General features: G+C 45.2%; 1 protein-coding gene across 1 annotated transcript in view; it reads left to right on the top strand.

Moving 5' to 3' along the window:
• The window catches only part of DNAH9 (dynein axonemal heavy chain 9), a 207981-nt gene that overhangs the window by 19111 nt on the left and 174740 nt on the right, over positions 1-14130 (top strand). The window contains exons 12-19 of the mRNA XM_067308503.1: positions 1264-1399; positions 2908-3104; positions 3197-3621; positions 5257-5479; positions 7881-8047; positions 8411-9281; positions 11286-11416; positions 12612-12738. Coding sequence (XP_067164604.1) covers positions 1264-1399; positions 2908-3104; positions 3197-3621; positions 5257-5479; positions 7881-8047; positions 8411-9281; positions 11286-11416; positions 12612-12738 — 2277 coding nt within the window. The remainder of the gene's footprint in view (positions 1-1263; positions 1400-2907; positions 3105-3196; positions 3622-5256; positions 5480-7880; positions 8048-8410; positions 9282-11285; positions 11417-12611; positions 12739-14130) is intronic.

Below are 14130 nucleotides of genomic sequence, written 5' to 3'. Positions count from 1 at the left end.
CATCAGGATGAGGCCTCTGGGGTAAGGACTCATTAAAACACCAGGAACAAGGGGATGTTGCCAAATACAGGGAGAGGGAATATTGAAGAGAGGGTGGTGCTTTCTAAGAGGAGTCTCTACAAAGTTCATTCTTGTGAAGTTCACCTTCCTCTAGCATCAGCTCAACACTGCCAGGATGAGTCTGCAAGGGACTAGAGACTTGGTTTGATCTGTTGGTGAGTTTGAGCACTCAGCTATGACATGTTGAAGAAAGGAGAAGCAACTTCGGGCTGGCTCAAGCACAACCGTCAACACTGCTCTATCTCGTGTGCCAGGTCAGCCATGTGACTCACTGCTGTGGGCATCCTTGTATGGCAGAGTGATGCTGGCAACAGCACCCTGTCCCATGGGCCCGCATGTACAATGCTGCCAAGGTGCATTGACCCCAGTGGCAACAGGCAGTATGTGTTGATTTCTGCCGTCTGCAAGCTGGACCTTATTTTTCTTGAGACTGTGCCTCTGCTGAGAGCTACTGGGCAGGCTTGGGGAAGGAGCACTCAGATGGTGGGGCAGGAGCTGACATCACAGCACAGTCTGGGCGCCTGCTGAGAGGGACAGGGAGCAGATACACAGTCTGGTCTCTTGAGGATGGAAAGAGAGACCCAGAAAGGACGGGTCTCTGCTGTGACCAAGAAAACCCTGAATTTTCTGACTGAGAGCTAGTCTAGAGGAAAGGAACATGGTGGGGAGATTGATCGATCTCAAACTCTCTTATTTGTCTTCTGATCCCTTTTTTTTCCTGTTTTTAAGTGATTTATTTAAAAACCCTCTCTTGAATTTAAAAGCCATCTGGTCTTTGAGATGCCTATTTGTAGGGAAGAGGTGTAAACAGTCCACCTTGAGGGCCTGGTCCACTCAAGATCTTATTGTACTGTCCAGGACCATGTTCCCCCAGGCATGCAAAGCAGCCTTGAGCTCTGTGGCTTCAGGTTAGAGGGGAGAGAACATGCTGCAGAGCTGCTAAGCCTCTTCTGCACTGAGGTGGTTTTTACTTTGCAATTATTTTTAGTTGTTTCACACAACAAAACTGCCCTTGGTGGAAGGAGCAAATTGTAATTATCCCTCCAGGAATAACATCTGTCTGTTGGTGTCCCATCCTTTCACGAGGCTGGCATCCATTTTGAACCCCCTGTGCTCACTGATACCTGTCCTTAACTGTGAACTTCTTTCCTGTAAGACAGGCTCAGTCCTGCTGTATTTGAAGGTGTCGTCTTTTTCTTCTAGGAAAATCAGAGCCTCTTTAGTGCAGACACTTCCTCTGACATCTGGAAGGCCTATGTGGATTACCTGGATGAAATAGTCCTGGATGGATTCTTTACTGCTATTGAGTGCTCACTCAAGTACCTTCTGGAAAACACAGGTGACTGCTGGCTCCTCTCTGCTGGTCAAGACGGTTGCCTTACTCTCACCTAGGGGAGGTTTTATGCTCTCCTTCGCAGCCAGAACAATACAATCTGGGGCCTAGGTCAGCGGTTTGTGCCTGAGGGGAAAGGGAGAGATGGCCTTTCTCTGCCTCTGTGACTTTGGTAGGGATTGCAGCATTTAAATCCCTTGTGCACGGCAAAGGTGAGGTGCTCTGAATGTGTATTCCTCCCTTCCTCGCCCAAATATGTATGGAATGAGGAGACCCAGACACTTGGAGTCAGAGTGGGGGATATTTTATATTTGCCTGAAGAATCTGTGGGACCCGGGGTGAGGAGGTTGTGTTTCCCATCTGGAGAAAGAAGCATTGTAGAGGTCAGGTTTTCGTTGCCGATTTCCATTTTGCGCTCGCCCTTATGCCTAGAAGATGCTCTTTTCTTTCTGGCTTTCTGCTGTGCTTATTACACAGTCTACAGCAACTGTTGGGGGAGCCTTCAGATAGAAAGGGTGACTCCACCCCCTGGTCACTGGAGCAAAGCATTGCTCAGGAGAAAAGGACCATGCACCATTTGCAGGGACTGATGAGCAGACTAAATTGAGGCTTCATCCCTGGTCTGTGCTACAGCTTGGATATCAGGCACCTCCTGCCCTCCCATGCATAAACCATCAGGGTGACACCATCTTTCATTTTGTGGAGGGTCTCAAGAGCAAGTTCTGCTGATTAAAGACATGAAAGAAAAACTCGATCCCTAAAGCTTGGTCCCCTTTATCAACTTCAGGGATGAAGCGTGAGATGGATGGGTCCAGGAGTTACTCAACTGGACCTCCTGCCTAAGGCCGCTTATGGAGTTTCACTCATTCTGCTAAGAGCAGTTTGTGTTCAGCTAATGCACATCTCCAGAAATGCTTCCCACTTGGATGTGCAGACACACTGAGCTGGAGAATCCAGCACTTCACCCACCTTGTTAAAAACAGACACATAATTTCACATTTGAATTTGTCTTCAGTTTCCAGTTGCTGGGTTTTTTTTTTTTTTTTTTTTTTCCATGCCTTTCTCCTCTAAACTGAAGAGCCTTTTGGTTCCTGGTATTTTTCTCCTTTGCAAGTACTTATACACTGTAATTGTTCAGCTCTCAGGCTCCCTTTTGATTAACTAAAGAGCCTGATCTCTTTAAGACTTCACTCCAAAGAATTTTTTTCAGTCCTTGAATCATTTTTGTCTCATCTGTTCTCCAGCATTTCTTGTGGGTACCAAAACAGCAGCTAGTTTGCCAGCATCTCCTCCATGTTGTGTGCAGGCATAATGTCACTGGAACGAGTGAACGGATGTCTGTTATCGCATCCGCCTCTTGGTCCTTCCCAGACAGGCTATTACCAGTCATTTTTAAATGCCTATTGTTCCTGTGAGGTAGAACATGTATGTCCTGTGGTGGGGTGTTGCTTACGGGTCAAGATCATTCTTCTCTCCTTGAAAGAGATCCCAGCGTCTCTGTTCTTCCCTACCAGATCCCAAGGCAGGACTCGCTCCCCTGTTTGAGGTGCAGCTGGATTTGGTGATTCCGGATTTGATATTTCGTCCCTCCCTGGACTCCAGCACAAATGATGGTTTCTATGACATGGTGGAAAGTCTTCTCAATGACATCTACCGGATCTCATCACTGATGCCCAGGCTGGCTGAGCACAGCGGTTTCCCTCACTATCAGGTCTTTGTTGCTGTGGAGCCTTGTGCTGTGCAACAGTGCACAGAGATATCTGTGCAGCTCCCAACTTGCCATGCTTTCCTGTCCTTTCCTAGGCCGACATGGAGGACATGGCTGATCTAGCTGACATGCGCCATGACCTGATGGAGCGCGTGCAGACCGTGATCGTGGCCTGTTGCAATTACCGCAATTCCTTTGACCACTACTCCTACCTCTATGGGGATGACAGAAAAGAGTTCATCCGTCAGTTCCTCCTGTATGGTCATGTCCTCACTGCTGTAGAAATTGAGGCCCACACAGAGGATGGAGTCCCTGAGACTCCTCCCACACTGCAGCAGTTCAGAGAACAGATCGACTCCTATGAAAAGATATACGAGGAGGTGAATCGCATCGAGCCCATCAGTGTGTTCCACAGTTGGATGAAAATTGATGCTCGTCCTTTTAAGGCGTCCTTGCTGAATGTAATTAAAAGGTGGAGCCTGATGTTTAAACAGCATCTCATTGACCATGTCACGCACAGGTAAGAGCTGTTCCTGCCTCCTCTCCCCTGGGACCTACACTGAGCAAAGGGGTGTTTCTTTTCTTGGCTGGGTTTTATTACTTCAAAACTGGTCACCAAATACACCAAAATAGGAGCAAGGGAAGGGGGCGCATACTCCATGCCAACTCCATCACATCCCCTACAACTTCCATTCCGTGCTCTCTGCTGGGAACTTGTACAGCTGAGTGGGTAAAACAGAAAGAGTTTTGAGGCCTTGGTACCTTTAACATCTCACTGCCAGCTCTTCTTGGGACCTGCTGTTTGGTTTTAGATGGGACATCAGTTTGTCTGTTCATGCTGATCCAACTAATCTAATCTGTACTAGGCCTCTGTGCTTTCTTTGTTGAATTTAATATTACCCATCAGTAAAGCTTCATTAATACCATGAGATACTTGCTGTATTTCTAAATGCATTGCTCTTTGAGTGCACTCTGTAAAAATGTGGTTCAGGCCAGCTAGTATGAGCAATCATGGGAAGGTAGTTTCAAGGTTACAGAAAGGAGGGATTTTGGAAAGAAGTTTTGAATTAACATTTGTTCCATGATCTGAATAGCTGCTCAGTTGCTTGCTTGGTGTGGGATGATGCATCGGCTGATTTATTTGAGCAGTTGTAACTGAAGGATGTTGCAGGTTTTGGATGCTTGCAAAGAAATAGTTGCAGGCAGTTGTGGTGGCGAAGACTGTTGCATGTGGTAGATGATATGACCTCCTGTCTTTTTTTTCAAGGCCATAATTCTGAACGATAATTTCTGTGTGAAGAGGTTTTTTGTATAGCTTTAAAAATAAGTACTTAAGAGTTCATACTAAGAGTCCCTGAGTCAGCAGTCTAGCCTTTATTAGGTAAAGAATTTAAGGATATATTTTGACCCAGCAACATCCACAGAATTTATGCAGGTGCTTCAAAAAATAAGTATTTTAAGAGCAGAATAATGGCTGTGCTGGAAAAGATCCAGTAGCCCAGCACCTCTTTTTGGACAGTGCCCAATAGCAGATGAGTTTAAGAACAGGGCAAGCAGGTAGGGGAACTTCCCCAGGATACTCTCCTTGTCTCTAACAACTTGCAGCTCAAAAACTTTGAAAACCAGGGGTCATGCCTATGTATTTAATTCTCTTCTTTCTTTTTTTTTTTTTTTCCTTCCATGAATGTCCAGTTGCTTTTGTGAACCTCTGTAAATTTTTATCATCTGCAACCTCCTGCAGCAGACATTTCCTCCGTTAAATTGAGCATAGTATGAAGAAGCATCTCTGTTGTAGCTTCGCAACCTGCTAGTTTGGGGATCTTGAATTCCTGTATTGGAAGCAACGAGAGATTAAGCTGTCCTTTCAAACTCACTGTCTCCAGACTGCTCTGGAGTTCACAGGCCTCTGTCATATTCCTTATCAGGCATCTTTTCTCCAGCCTGAGAAGTCCCCACCTATTTGTTCCTTGCAGGAAGCTGTACCACGAGAACTGGAGTTTTAATGCCCTCAGCGTGTTACCATGCAGTGGGCAGGGTTAGCCAGGCCTTTTCCGTGTCAATTGTCCATGTCAGTTCAGCTGCCTGGAGTAAGGCTGATAACATGTTTAAATATGAACTGCTCTCATTGTGTATTTTCCTGCTTTGTATTATATAGCTTGGCTGACCTTGAAGAGTTCATAAAAATTGCTGATAAGGGTTTGAGCAAAAAGGTTGAAAAAGGAGATTATCATGGTTTGGTGGAGATTATGGGTCACCTGATGGCCGTTAAAGAAAGGCACAGTGTCACTGATGAGATGTTTGAGCCCTTAAAGCAAACCATCGAACTACTGAAGATGTATGAGCAACAGCTGCCGGAGGAAGTCCATAAGCAACTAGAGGTGGGTGAAAACTTGTGAAGGATGTACAAACTCTTCAAGTAGTAGCTGTCAAAGAGAGTGTGAGCTTAAAGCATAGCAAGAATTTTTAAGACCTCTCTCTCAGTCATTAGAGGGCCTCAGTGAATGGTATTTTGCTACTGTGGGATGTGTCTTATTAGCTCTGAATTTTGGAGTTATACTGGGATTTTCTTTTAAAGCAGAGATTAAGCCTTTTGTTACGTATGAAAAACATAGAATTGCCTGCTCCAACTCCCAGTGGTTATTCTAGAAAAAATTAATGCATTTTCAAATACATTTGTTAATTAGGTTGAATTATAATTATTTTTAAATACGCCAGTTCTTGGCAGCTGCACGGATGGGGAAGATAATGTTGGCAGCGGAGGTGCCTCCTCATAGGACTTCAATCCTCCCCCTGATCTGTTACACCAAACCTGCTTGACCCAGAGGACATCACTGGGAGTAGGTTATAAAAGTATTTTGACATCTTTCCACATCTGGCTCTGATGAATCAGTTTCCTTTATGGAAGTCCTTTTGCTTCTGGAAGGGGGTCCATGAGATGAAGGTTAGAAAAGACTGCGAGGTGCCCAGCCAGCATGGTGGATGGGTGACAAGCACGGGGAACAGATGAACACCCAAGGTGATATTACAGTGGAGAAGTGGCTGCATGCTGATGAATGCCCTAGGTACTAGGTGCTGTGGGCAGAGGGGTCTGTGCAGGACACAAGGTTTAAAGCAGAGCCTTTATGGGAGATGTTCCTGCCTAATGCACCTGTGCAGCAAAGGCTCCAGTTCTCTGCCACATGGTTGGATGGGAGCTGTGTGGGGTTAGCAGTCCCCTATTTTCCTGCTTATGCAGCCATGGTCTGTGTGTGGTTGGGTCACCAAGTCTGGAAAAGAAGTAAAGGTCCTAAAGATACTTAAGTTCCTAGAGACTCCCTGAAAACCAGGACAGCCTCATTATATGGCCTCTGCTGAGGGGAAAGGGAATCCATGAGGGAGGGAGAGCATATGGATGCCCTGACTGCTGGAACAGTCCAGCCATAAAACATAGTGCTGTAGGGAACCCAGGTTTGCTAATTCCTCTGCCTGAGAGCTACTTATCTGGTGCCTGTTTGTGCAAGTACATTCGAACAACTGATTTATTTTTCCGATAGAAGAGATGAGAGATGCAGCGCAGCCTTTCAGATACAGGAGATAACAAAACAGTTCTGTTCTTTCTGGAAAGTGTCAGCTATATCAGTAGTTGAATGGTTGATTCACTCCTGAATATAGTGGTGAAAACAGAAATAAGTTCCTCTAAGCACTGCTCCCTACCACCTGGCTCTACCATGGCCACAGAGATGGACATGCAGAAGCTGGAGGTCTGGGTGAGAAGGACAGGGAGGCCACTTCGTGTGAGCCCTGTGACACTCATGTGGCTCGTTGGATTATGGTTTCTGTTGATGCTGAAATGCAAAGTGCCAGAAAGAGTCCCCTCAGAAGGGACTGATCCCTCTCTGGCCATCTCTGCCTCTTCAGAGTTGCTTCCAGGTTATTTTCGCTCTTTGCACAGTGCTGGTGGCTTTCCGTTACTCTCCTCACCCATGTGAACTAGAATGAGAATAAACTTGAAGTTTTTGCTTTAGGTTTGCAAATCGCTTGGGGAAAGGGGCTTTCCAAGAGGAAGGCACTGGGATCCAAGGACAGCAGAGCCCTTGGGTGGTGTCAGTGTGTCTGTGATGACATTATGGCCCAAGAAGCTACATGAAAAGAAATAAAATCCCTTTCTAAAGAAAACACCAGATACAGTAGACTGATTGTCAGAAGTGCTGAACACTTGCAGATTGGATGCAGACCTGAAAACTAAGCCCATTTTATTTAGCACTAATATTAAATACACGAGTTGGAGGGATTTGCCCCAGAGATCTCTCCAGAAGTCCTTCTGGTATAACATCTTCTTCTACTGTAAGAGCTGTCAGGAAATCTCCCAGGCTCTGTTTCTTAATTACCTTGGGGAGGTTGGCTGATGCAATGAGCTGGCTTATGCAGTCTCTCCTCTTGCCTTCAGCCTCTCCCAGGAGACACTGGATCCAGCTTGGTGTTAGGATCAATATTCTTTATAGAGCATCGAGCCGTCGTAGGAGTCCAGGATCTATTCTGATGCCCCTTCTTCTGAACTCGTTGAACATGCTTTTACAATCAGAGCACATAGTTATAAAGTGTCAGTGTCTTCATCTTCAAAATTGTGAATTGTTTTATCCTATATTTTGTGTTTGGCCTTCATGCCATGACAAAACTTCCTTACAATTTTAGACATAGAATCTGTTGCTTTTCCTGTATTGTGATTATCCATAAACAGATCAGATATATCTTATATCAAATAGAAAATGCTGTCTACCAGCATTTAAATTTTGCTTGCAGGAGCTGCCAGAAAAATGGAACAATATAAAGAAGCTGGCGATAGCTGTGAAACAGCATGTGGCTCCTTTGCAGGCAAATGAAATGGCAGTTCTTCGCAAGAGCTGTGCAGCGTTTGATGTTCAACAGCATAAATTCAGAGAGCAATTTCGGAAAGAAGCACCATTCAGGTATGGGCAAATTAAACATCACAGAAGCCCAGAGGAAAAAAGCTTTACAGGGTCATCTCTCGGTGTCCCGAGGACATATGTTCTAGCATTTATATACATTTCCTACCTTCTCACAGTGTTATATATGTTATATCTGGAGTGTGGTGCCCCAGGAATACTGTCCAGTGTTAGCAAGAGATTGAATTTGGATGCTGAGTGTGCAATATCACTTTAAGGTGGTGTCGGTAGTGCCACGTGGAAGTACTATCAATGTCTACTATAGATGTTTCATCTCTGCTTTGTCTCTTAGAGGCACCGTTTATTTTATGTTTTCTTTAGAAGCTGTTACAGTATCGCTTATGAAGAATAAACATTTCTTTCTAGGTTTGACGCTGAAAAGCCTTATCAACTGCTGGATGCAAAGCACATTGAGATTAAACAAATGGAGTCAGCCATGACCTCGATTTATGAATCAGCTGGTCTGTTTGAAGTCATGGTTCCAGATTGTAAGCAGCTGAAGCAGTGCAGAAAGGAAATGTGTCTTCTTAAGGAGCTCTGGGATATGATTTCCGTTGTAAACTCTAGCCTTGGTGACTGGCAGAACACTAAATGGGTGAATATTAATGTGGAAAACATGGATCTTGAGTGCAAAAAGTTTGCAAGAGAGATTCGAAATTTGGATAAAGAAATGAGGGCGTGGGATGCTTTTACTGGGCTGGACAGCAAGGTAAAGAACATGCTGACAGCCCTGAAAGCAGTGGCAGAACTTCAAAATCCTGCCATTAGAGAAAGACACTGGAATCAACTGATGCAGACAACGGGTGTAAAGTTTGTGATGGACTCGGACACCACGCTGGCTGACCTCTTGAAGCTCAACCTGCATAACTTTGAGGATGAGGTTCGTGGCATTGTGGACAAAGCAGTGAAAGAAATGAGTATGGAGAAAGTCCTGAAGGAGCTAAAAACAACCTGGAGCAGCATGGACTTTCAGTATGAACCTCACCCCCGGACAAACATCCCGTTGCTGAAATCGGACGAGGAACTCATTGAAACTTTAGAAGACAACCAGGTGCAGCTGCAGAATTTAATGACATCCAAGTATATTGCTTTCTTCTTGGAGGAAGTGTCTGCATGGCAAAAGAAGCTATCCACTGCAGACTCTGTCATTTCTCTCTGGTTTGAAGTGCAGCGTACGTGGTCTCACTTGGAAAGCATATTCATAGGCTCGGAAGATATACGGATGCAGCTTCCCGAGGTATGAAAACCCAAGGTCCTGTTTTCCCCATTTGGAAGGGGCCTCCACTGTGTGAAATGGGATTATCTGTAATGCCACATTCCCCAAAGTTCAGCTTTTCCCCAGCTGCCTCCCTTTCTCTGGAGGCTCCCTTAGTGCTACAGTAGCTTCCCTAGTGCTGACCCAGGATGTTTTTGTCCTGTAGGTTGTGCTTGAGCCACGCTGAGAAGCTGATTTTCTCCCCTTCACTGTTGCCTAGCAAATACAGGGTTATTGGAGGCTGCACATGAGTGCAAGACTGTTAGCTTGGTTCAGTGCTGGAGGCAGATTCCCCATTTCCTCAGGGACAGGGGAACAGGGATAATTATGCAGGCATTGCAAGTCATCAAAACAAAGCCGAGTCAGGCAGCTCTGGCAGTATCCTTTTCCATGCCTTTAGCGCTGGTGCAGAGGGAGAGCAGCTGTTCTCCTGCTCGTGCTTTGGAATCCAGAACAAAACTGTCATTGGTGAGTCTTCAGGGTGTCTTAAGGAGTCCAGCTTCCAACCCTACTCCAGATTCCCTTAATTACTAAGAAGATCCTCCAGGCTGATTCATGGCCCTGCTGGGCCACCCACACCCATGCTGAGGAACCTGCCTTTCACTTCCGAGTGAGCCGCGTTTGGCTGCATCACTGCTTTCCCCGCTCGTGTGCAGTGGCAGGTTTCACGCCTTAGGCTGAGCAGGGGCTGTCCTCATTGACAGCGCTGCTGTCAGCCCCAGGGGACCGAGACCAGAGACAAAGGTGTGCACAGATCAGTGACATCCTGATTATGGAGGACACTGTCTCCATGCCTTTGCCCTTGTCAGCTTGGCTGGCAGTGCTTCAGGGCTAGGACTGTTCCTTCCTCTGCTTTGGAAAATGCTTAGCATGCCTCAGTTACTGGGCAATGTAAGTCCTAATAACCAGCCCAGATCGCTAGTGTCCTGAAGACTATACCATGTGCCAGAAAGCTGTTAATATCCAACAGCTCTCTGATGGCATGTATGAAATCGCTTCATGATTTAAATCTACATCCTACTGGGCAGCTGTGTGCATCTCAATACCAGGCTGGCAAGTGGCACAAATCAGCAGCTTCTTCCCGTCAGGACAAAGCTCAAAGCCTCCAGAGACTGAACCCCTTCGGGATGCACCTGGGGCTGGGGGAAGATCTGCTGGCAGAGCATGGGATGCATGTCTGGAGACTGCTACATACGTTGTGTGCAGGGAGGACTCCAGTCCCTAGCCAGAGCCTCACTACCAGAGCTGAACTCAGGTTAAAGTGGAATTGTTACCAAGAAAGCTTGGAGCACTTTTATTCAGCCTCCTGGCTCAGGAGGCCTGACTTTGGAAGAAGGGAGGACCAGCAGCATTTTGCACATAGCTTTATTTATTCTTCAGTGATTTGCTCCAGAAATTCTGGGTCCGCATTAGCTGGAGATCATATTTGTCAGTGTGCTATTCCACTGATAATGTGGGATTTCCCGGTTCTTACTCAAGGCAAGGAAGGGCTTTGCTCTACTAGAGTGGTCATACTCATTCAGGGATGGGGACTGGGGGCTCCTGTACTGTAGTGGGAGTGGAAGAGCAAATTTGCATGAAGTCAGTAACCTTTCCCGTATAAGGGAACATCTGCTGCTGCTGTGGCCTGGGAAACTTGGTATTTCCTCTAGATATAGGAGAGGAAGAATTAGAAGGAAACATTCAAAGGGGAATCCAACCCCACAAAAAAGGGTTGGTCCTAGGGTTTGGCTTCTGCATGAATTGTTTTATGCCTGATCCCTTTGGGATACAGCGACAAGGAGGCGAGTGCCTAACTGGATACTCGTTTCAGCCACGTAGATGGAAGAGCCCTTCTGAAACGTTGGAAAGACCTAAGACAGGAGGGTGTCTCTACCGAGAATCTCTCTCCTCACCCCAAACCTGGGCAGTAGCCAGACAGCGGGATTGTTTAGCAGAAAATGGGGTGTTTTACTGTGAGTGTATTCTCTGTATTGCTATTTGTAGGACTCCAAACGCTTTGAAGGGATTGATGTCGATTTTAAAGAGCTGGCCTATGAAGCTCAGAAAACCCCAAATGTAGTTGAGGCCACCAATAAACCAGGTCTGTCTGAACACCTGGAGGACATTCAGAGTAGGTGGGTAAAATTTCAGTCCTTGGATTTTGGTAGACCCTAAGATCAAGTCTGTTAAGTTTGTTTACCCTGTGCTCGATCCTTTCTTCCTAGACTATGCTGGGTTGTTTGTATTCACAAGTCACAGCCCTTCCGATCTTTTTTGAGTCTTTTTATTTGTGATCTATCACCGTAAAGCCCCCAAAGTGCAGTCTGGCTTTATGTATGTGCTAATTCTCATCCTGAATATTGATGAATATTGATTCAAGATGAGAATTTGCGCACATACAACTCTAGGCATTCAGAAGGTTCGAATAACACATGGTCTCTCTGCAACCCCAAATACAACGTCTTAAATATCTATTTAGCAGTCCAGGCAGGGGTATCTGCAGCAGAGCTGAGTCCGTGTTCTTTTAATTTACAAAGTTGTCACTGCATGTGTGCCCTTGGCACATGGTGTAACTAGACTCTCTGTTAAAGGCCTTAGTGTCCTGAGATGGATACACTTCTCATTGAACATATGAGCTAGTCTGCTTGGAACACGCTTAAGAACTTAATGTGAAAGCTCTCTTGTCAGTAATAACTATCCATTCAAAATAAAGCCTTTTTTAATCAGATAAGGCCAGTATTCCTCACAGAGGACTAACTGCATGTTATTTATGAACTTTGTAAGCTGAGCAGTAGTTTAGCATGTAAACACTGAAAGATTTATTTTCTATTGCAGCAAACAAGTTTACTTTCATTCAGGCTTCTCGAACACAAACAGCTGAGTAGATTTGAATCAGACTTTAAAATATAGCTCTTTAGAATGAGAGCAACTATGGGGACATTCATCCCAGTGCAAAATCACCTGTGAAAATTAGGAGCTTGTCTAAAACAGTAGGTCAGACTGCAAAACCCTTTCCAACATCTTCTCCCCTCTGTGTTTCTATTTCTTTTAATTTTTATTTTTATGAGGCTCCTCTGGCTTGGAGCTCCTTTGGCTTTGATCCTTGTGAGTAAAGAGATCTAGAAGGAGCGAAGTAGGCACTTACTAGTTACTATGTACTCTGTTGCCCTGTTCAGAAAATGCTTTAGAGGACCAGTCCACAGGCTAAGCTCATAGCTGGCATTCCCCCTTGGTAGGGAAGAATCTGCTTGATAACCCAAAATGCAGTGTGAAATGTGAAGGGATATTTATCTGTCTGTCCTGGGCTGTTTATCTGCTCTGTTTCCCCAGATTGTCTCTCTGTGAGAAAGCTTTAGCTGAATATTTGGATATGAAGAGGTTGGCCTTTCCCAGATTTTACTTCGTCTCTTCCACAGATTTATTGGATATTCTTTCCAACGGCACCAACCCACAGCTGGTAAGCCTTTCACTGTGTCACCTTTGCATTTTCAAACTGTCAGTTATGTCATGGTGAAGGACTCTGTGTCGGGACTCTCCTGTAGCTTCTCCTTTCTTTCTTGAGTGCTTTTTCTTCCACCATCCCTCGATTTAATAACAGTTCCGTCACAGCTGGCCTTCATCTGTCATCTCTGAAAGGCAGCATGTGCACTGTGTGTTGCCCTGTCTAACCTTGGTGATGCTTGCAGATGGTTTTGAAAGCACTTCACGGAGCAGAGCTCATCTGTGTTTTCGGTGTTATAAAAAAAAAATTTTGTGCTGGAATACAGTGAAGTTAAATGAAACAATCTTTCCTGAAGATCTCAGCCAAAACTTCTTGCTGACTTTGGATCCCCAACCTGGGATGCCACTGAACAACATCTGAGAGAAAGATTGAGTACTCAAGAGACAGGGATTGGGCACTCAAATATGGAGGTGTTGACCACTGCTAACAACTGGGAAAGGCCTCTTTTTGACACAGAAGAGACATTTACTATTCGGGCATTGCTTTCTCCAACCAATACAAAGACCTTTGAGATCCCCTGGCTAGAGGGGAAGGGAAGAGCATGCACTGGAAGAGGCAAGATGGCTGCTGGTCAGACAATGGCCATGACCAAAGCAAGGAAATAGATCTCTTGTGTTACCATCCCTGCGAACCTCTGGAACTGGGCTGGATATCAGACCTTCAAAGCATGAAGACCACCTTGACTGTCTCACCGAGGAAGCTTCTTTTCCCCAAGCTGGCTTTCTGAGGGTGGTACCTGCATGCCCAGTGTGGGGAAATCACTCTAAATGCACCATCTCCTTGTTAACTTTGGTAAATTGCCGGATCTTACTGTGGAGCAATTTGCAACAACCTTTCTGTTTCAGGAAATGACCTCATTGTGCTCTTGTCAGCATTCCTCAGTTGAACAGACTTTTCCTGTCCCCTGTTGGGCAGAGTTCAGAGGATTCAGTCATGAGAAGTTCTATAGAAGTTTTTGCATCAAGAAACCTGCATAGCAGCATTAGGGTTAATTATTAGTGCTACAGTAGTTGCTGTCACTGGCCACTTTCTCTGGCAGTTCTATGCTCTGGCAGGTCTTGTTTAGGATGTATGATTTGTTCTGAGTTATAAAACTGATCAAAATTTTCACAGCAAAATGAAGAGTGTGAGTAAAGAATAAACTCCTTATTTCAGCTTTCAGTAGTGGATAACTTTACCTGCTCTAATTAAGAAGCTTTTCATCTAAGTAGATACGTGTGTTCATGAATGAAGCAGACTTGAATCTGCATTTTGGAAATGCTGCTGTTTGCCACTAACCTTTAACACTACTTAACAACTGTCTCTGCTTCTGGGTGATTTCAGCCCTCAGAGCATCACAGATATGTA

The sequence above is a fragment of the Apteryx mantelli genome, chromosome 19, assembly GCF_036417845.1.
Source record: "Apteryx mantelli isolate bAptMan1 chromosome 19, bAptMan1.hap1, whole genome shotgun sequence".
Lineage (NCBI taxonomy): Eukaryota > Metazoa > Chordata > Aves > Apterygiformes > Apterygidae > Apteryx > Apteryx mantelli.
Note: the sequence above shows the minus strand (reverse complement) of the source record. Positions and strands in the feature narration are given on the sequence as shown.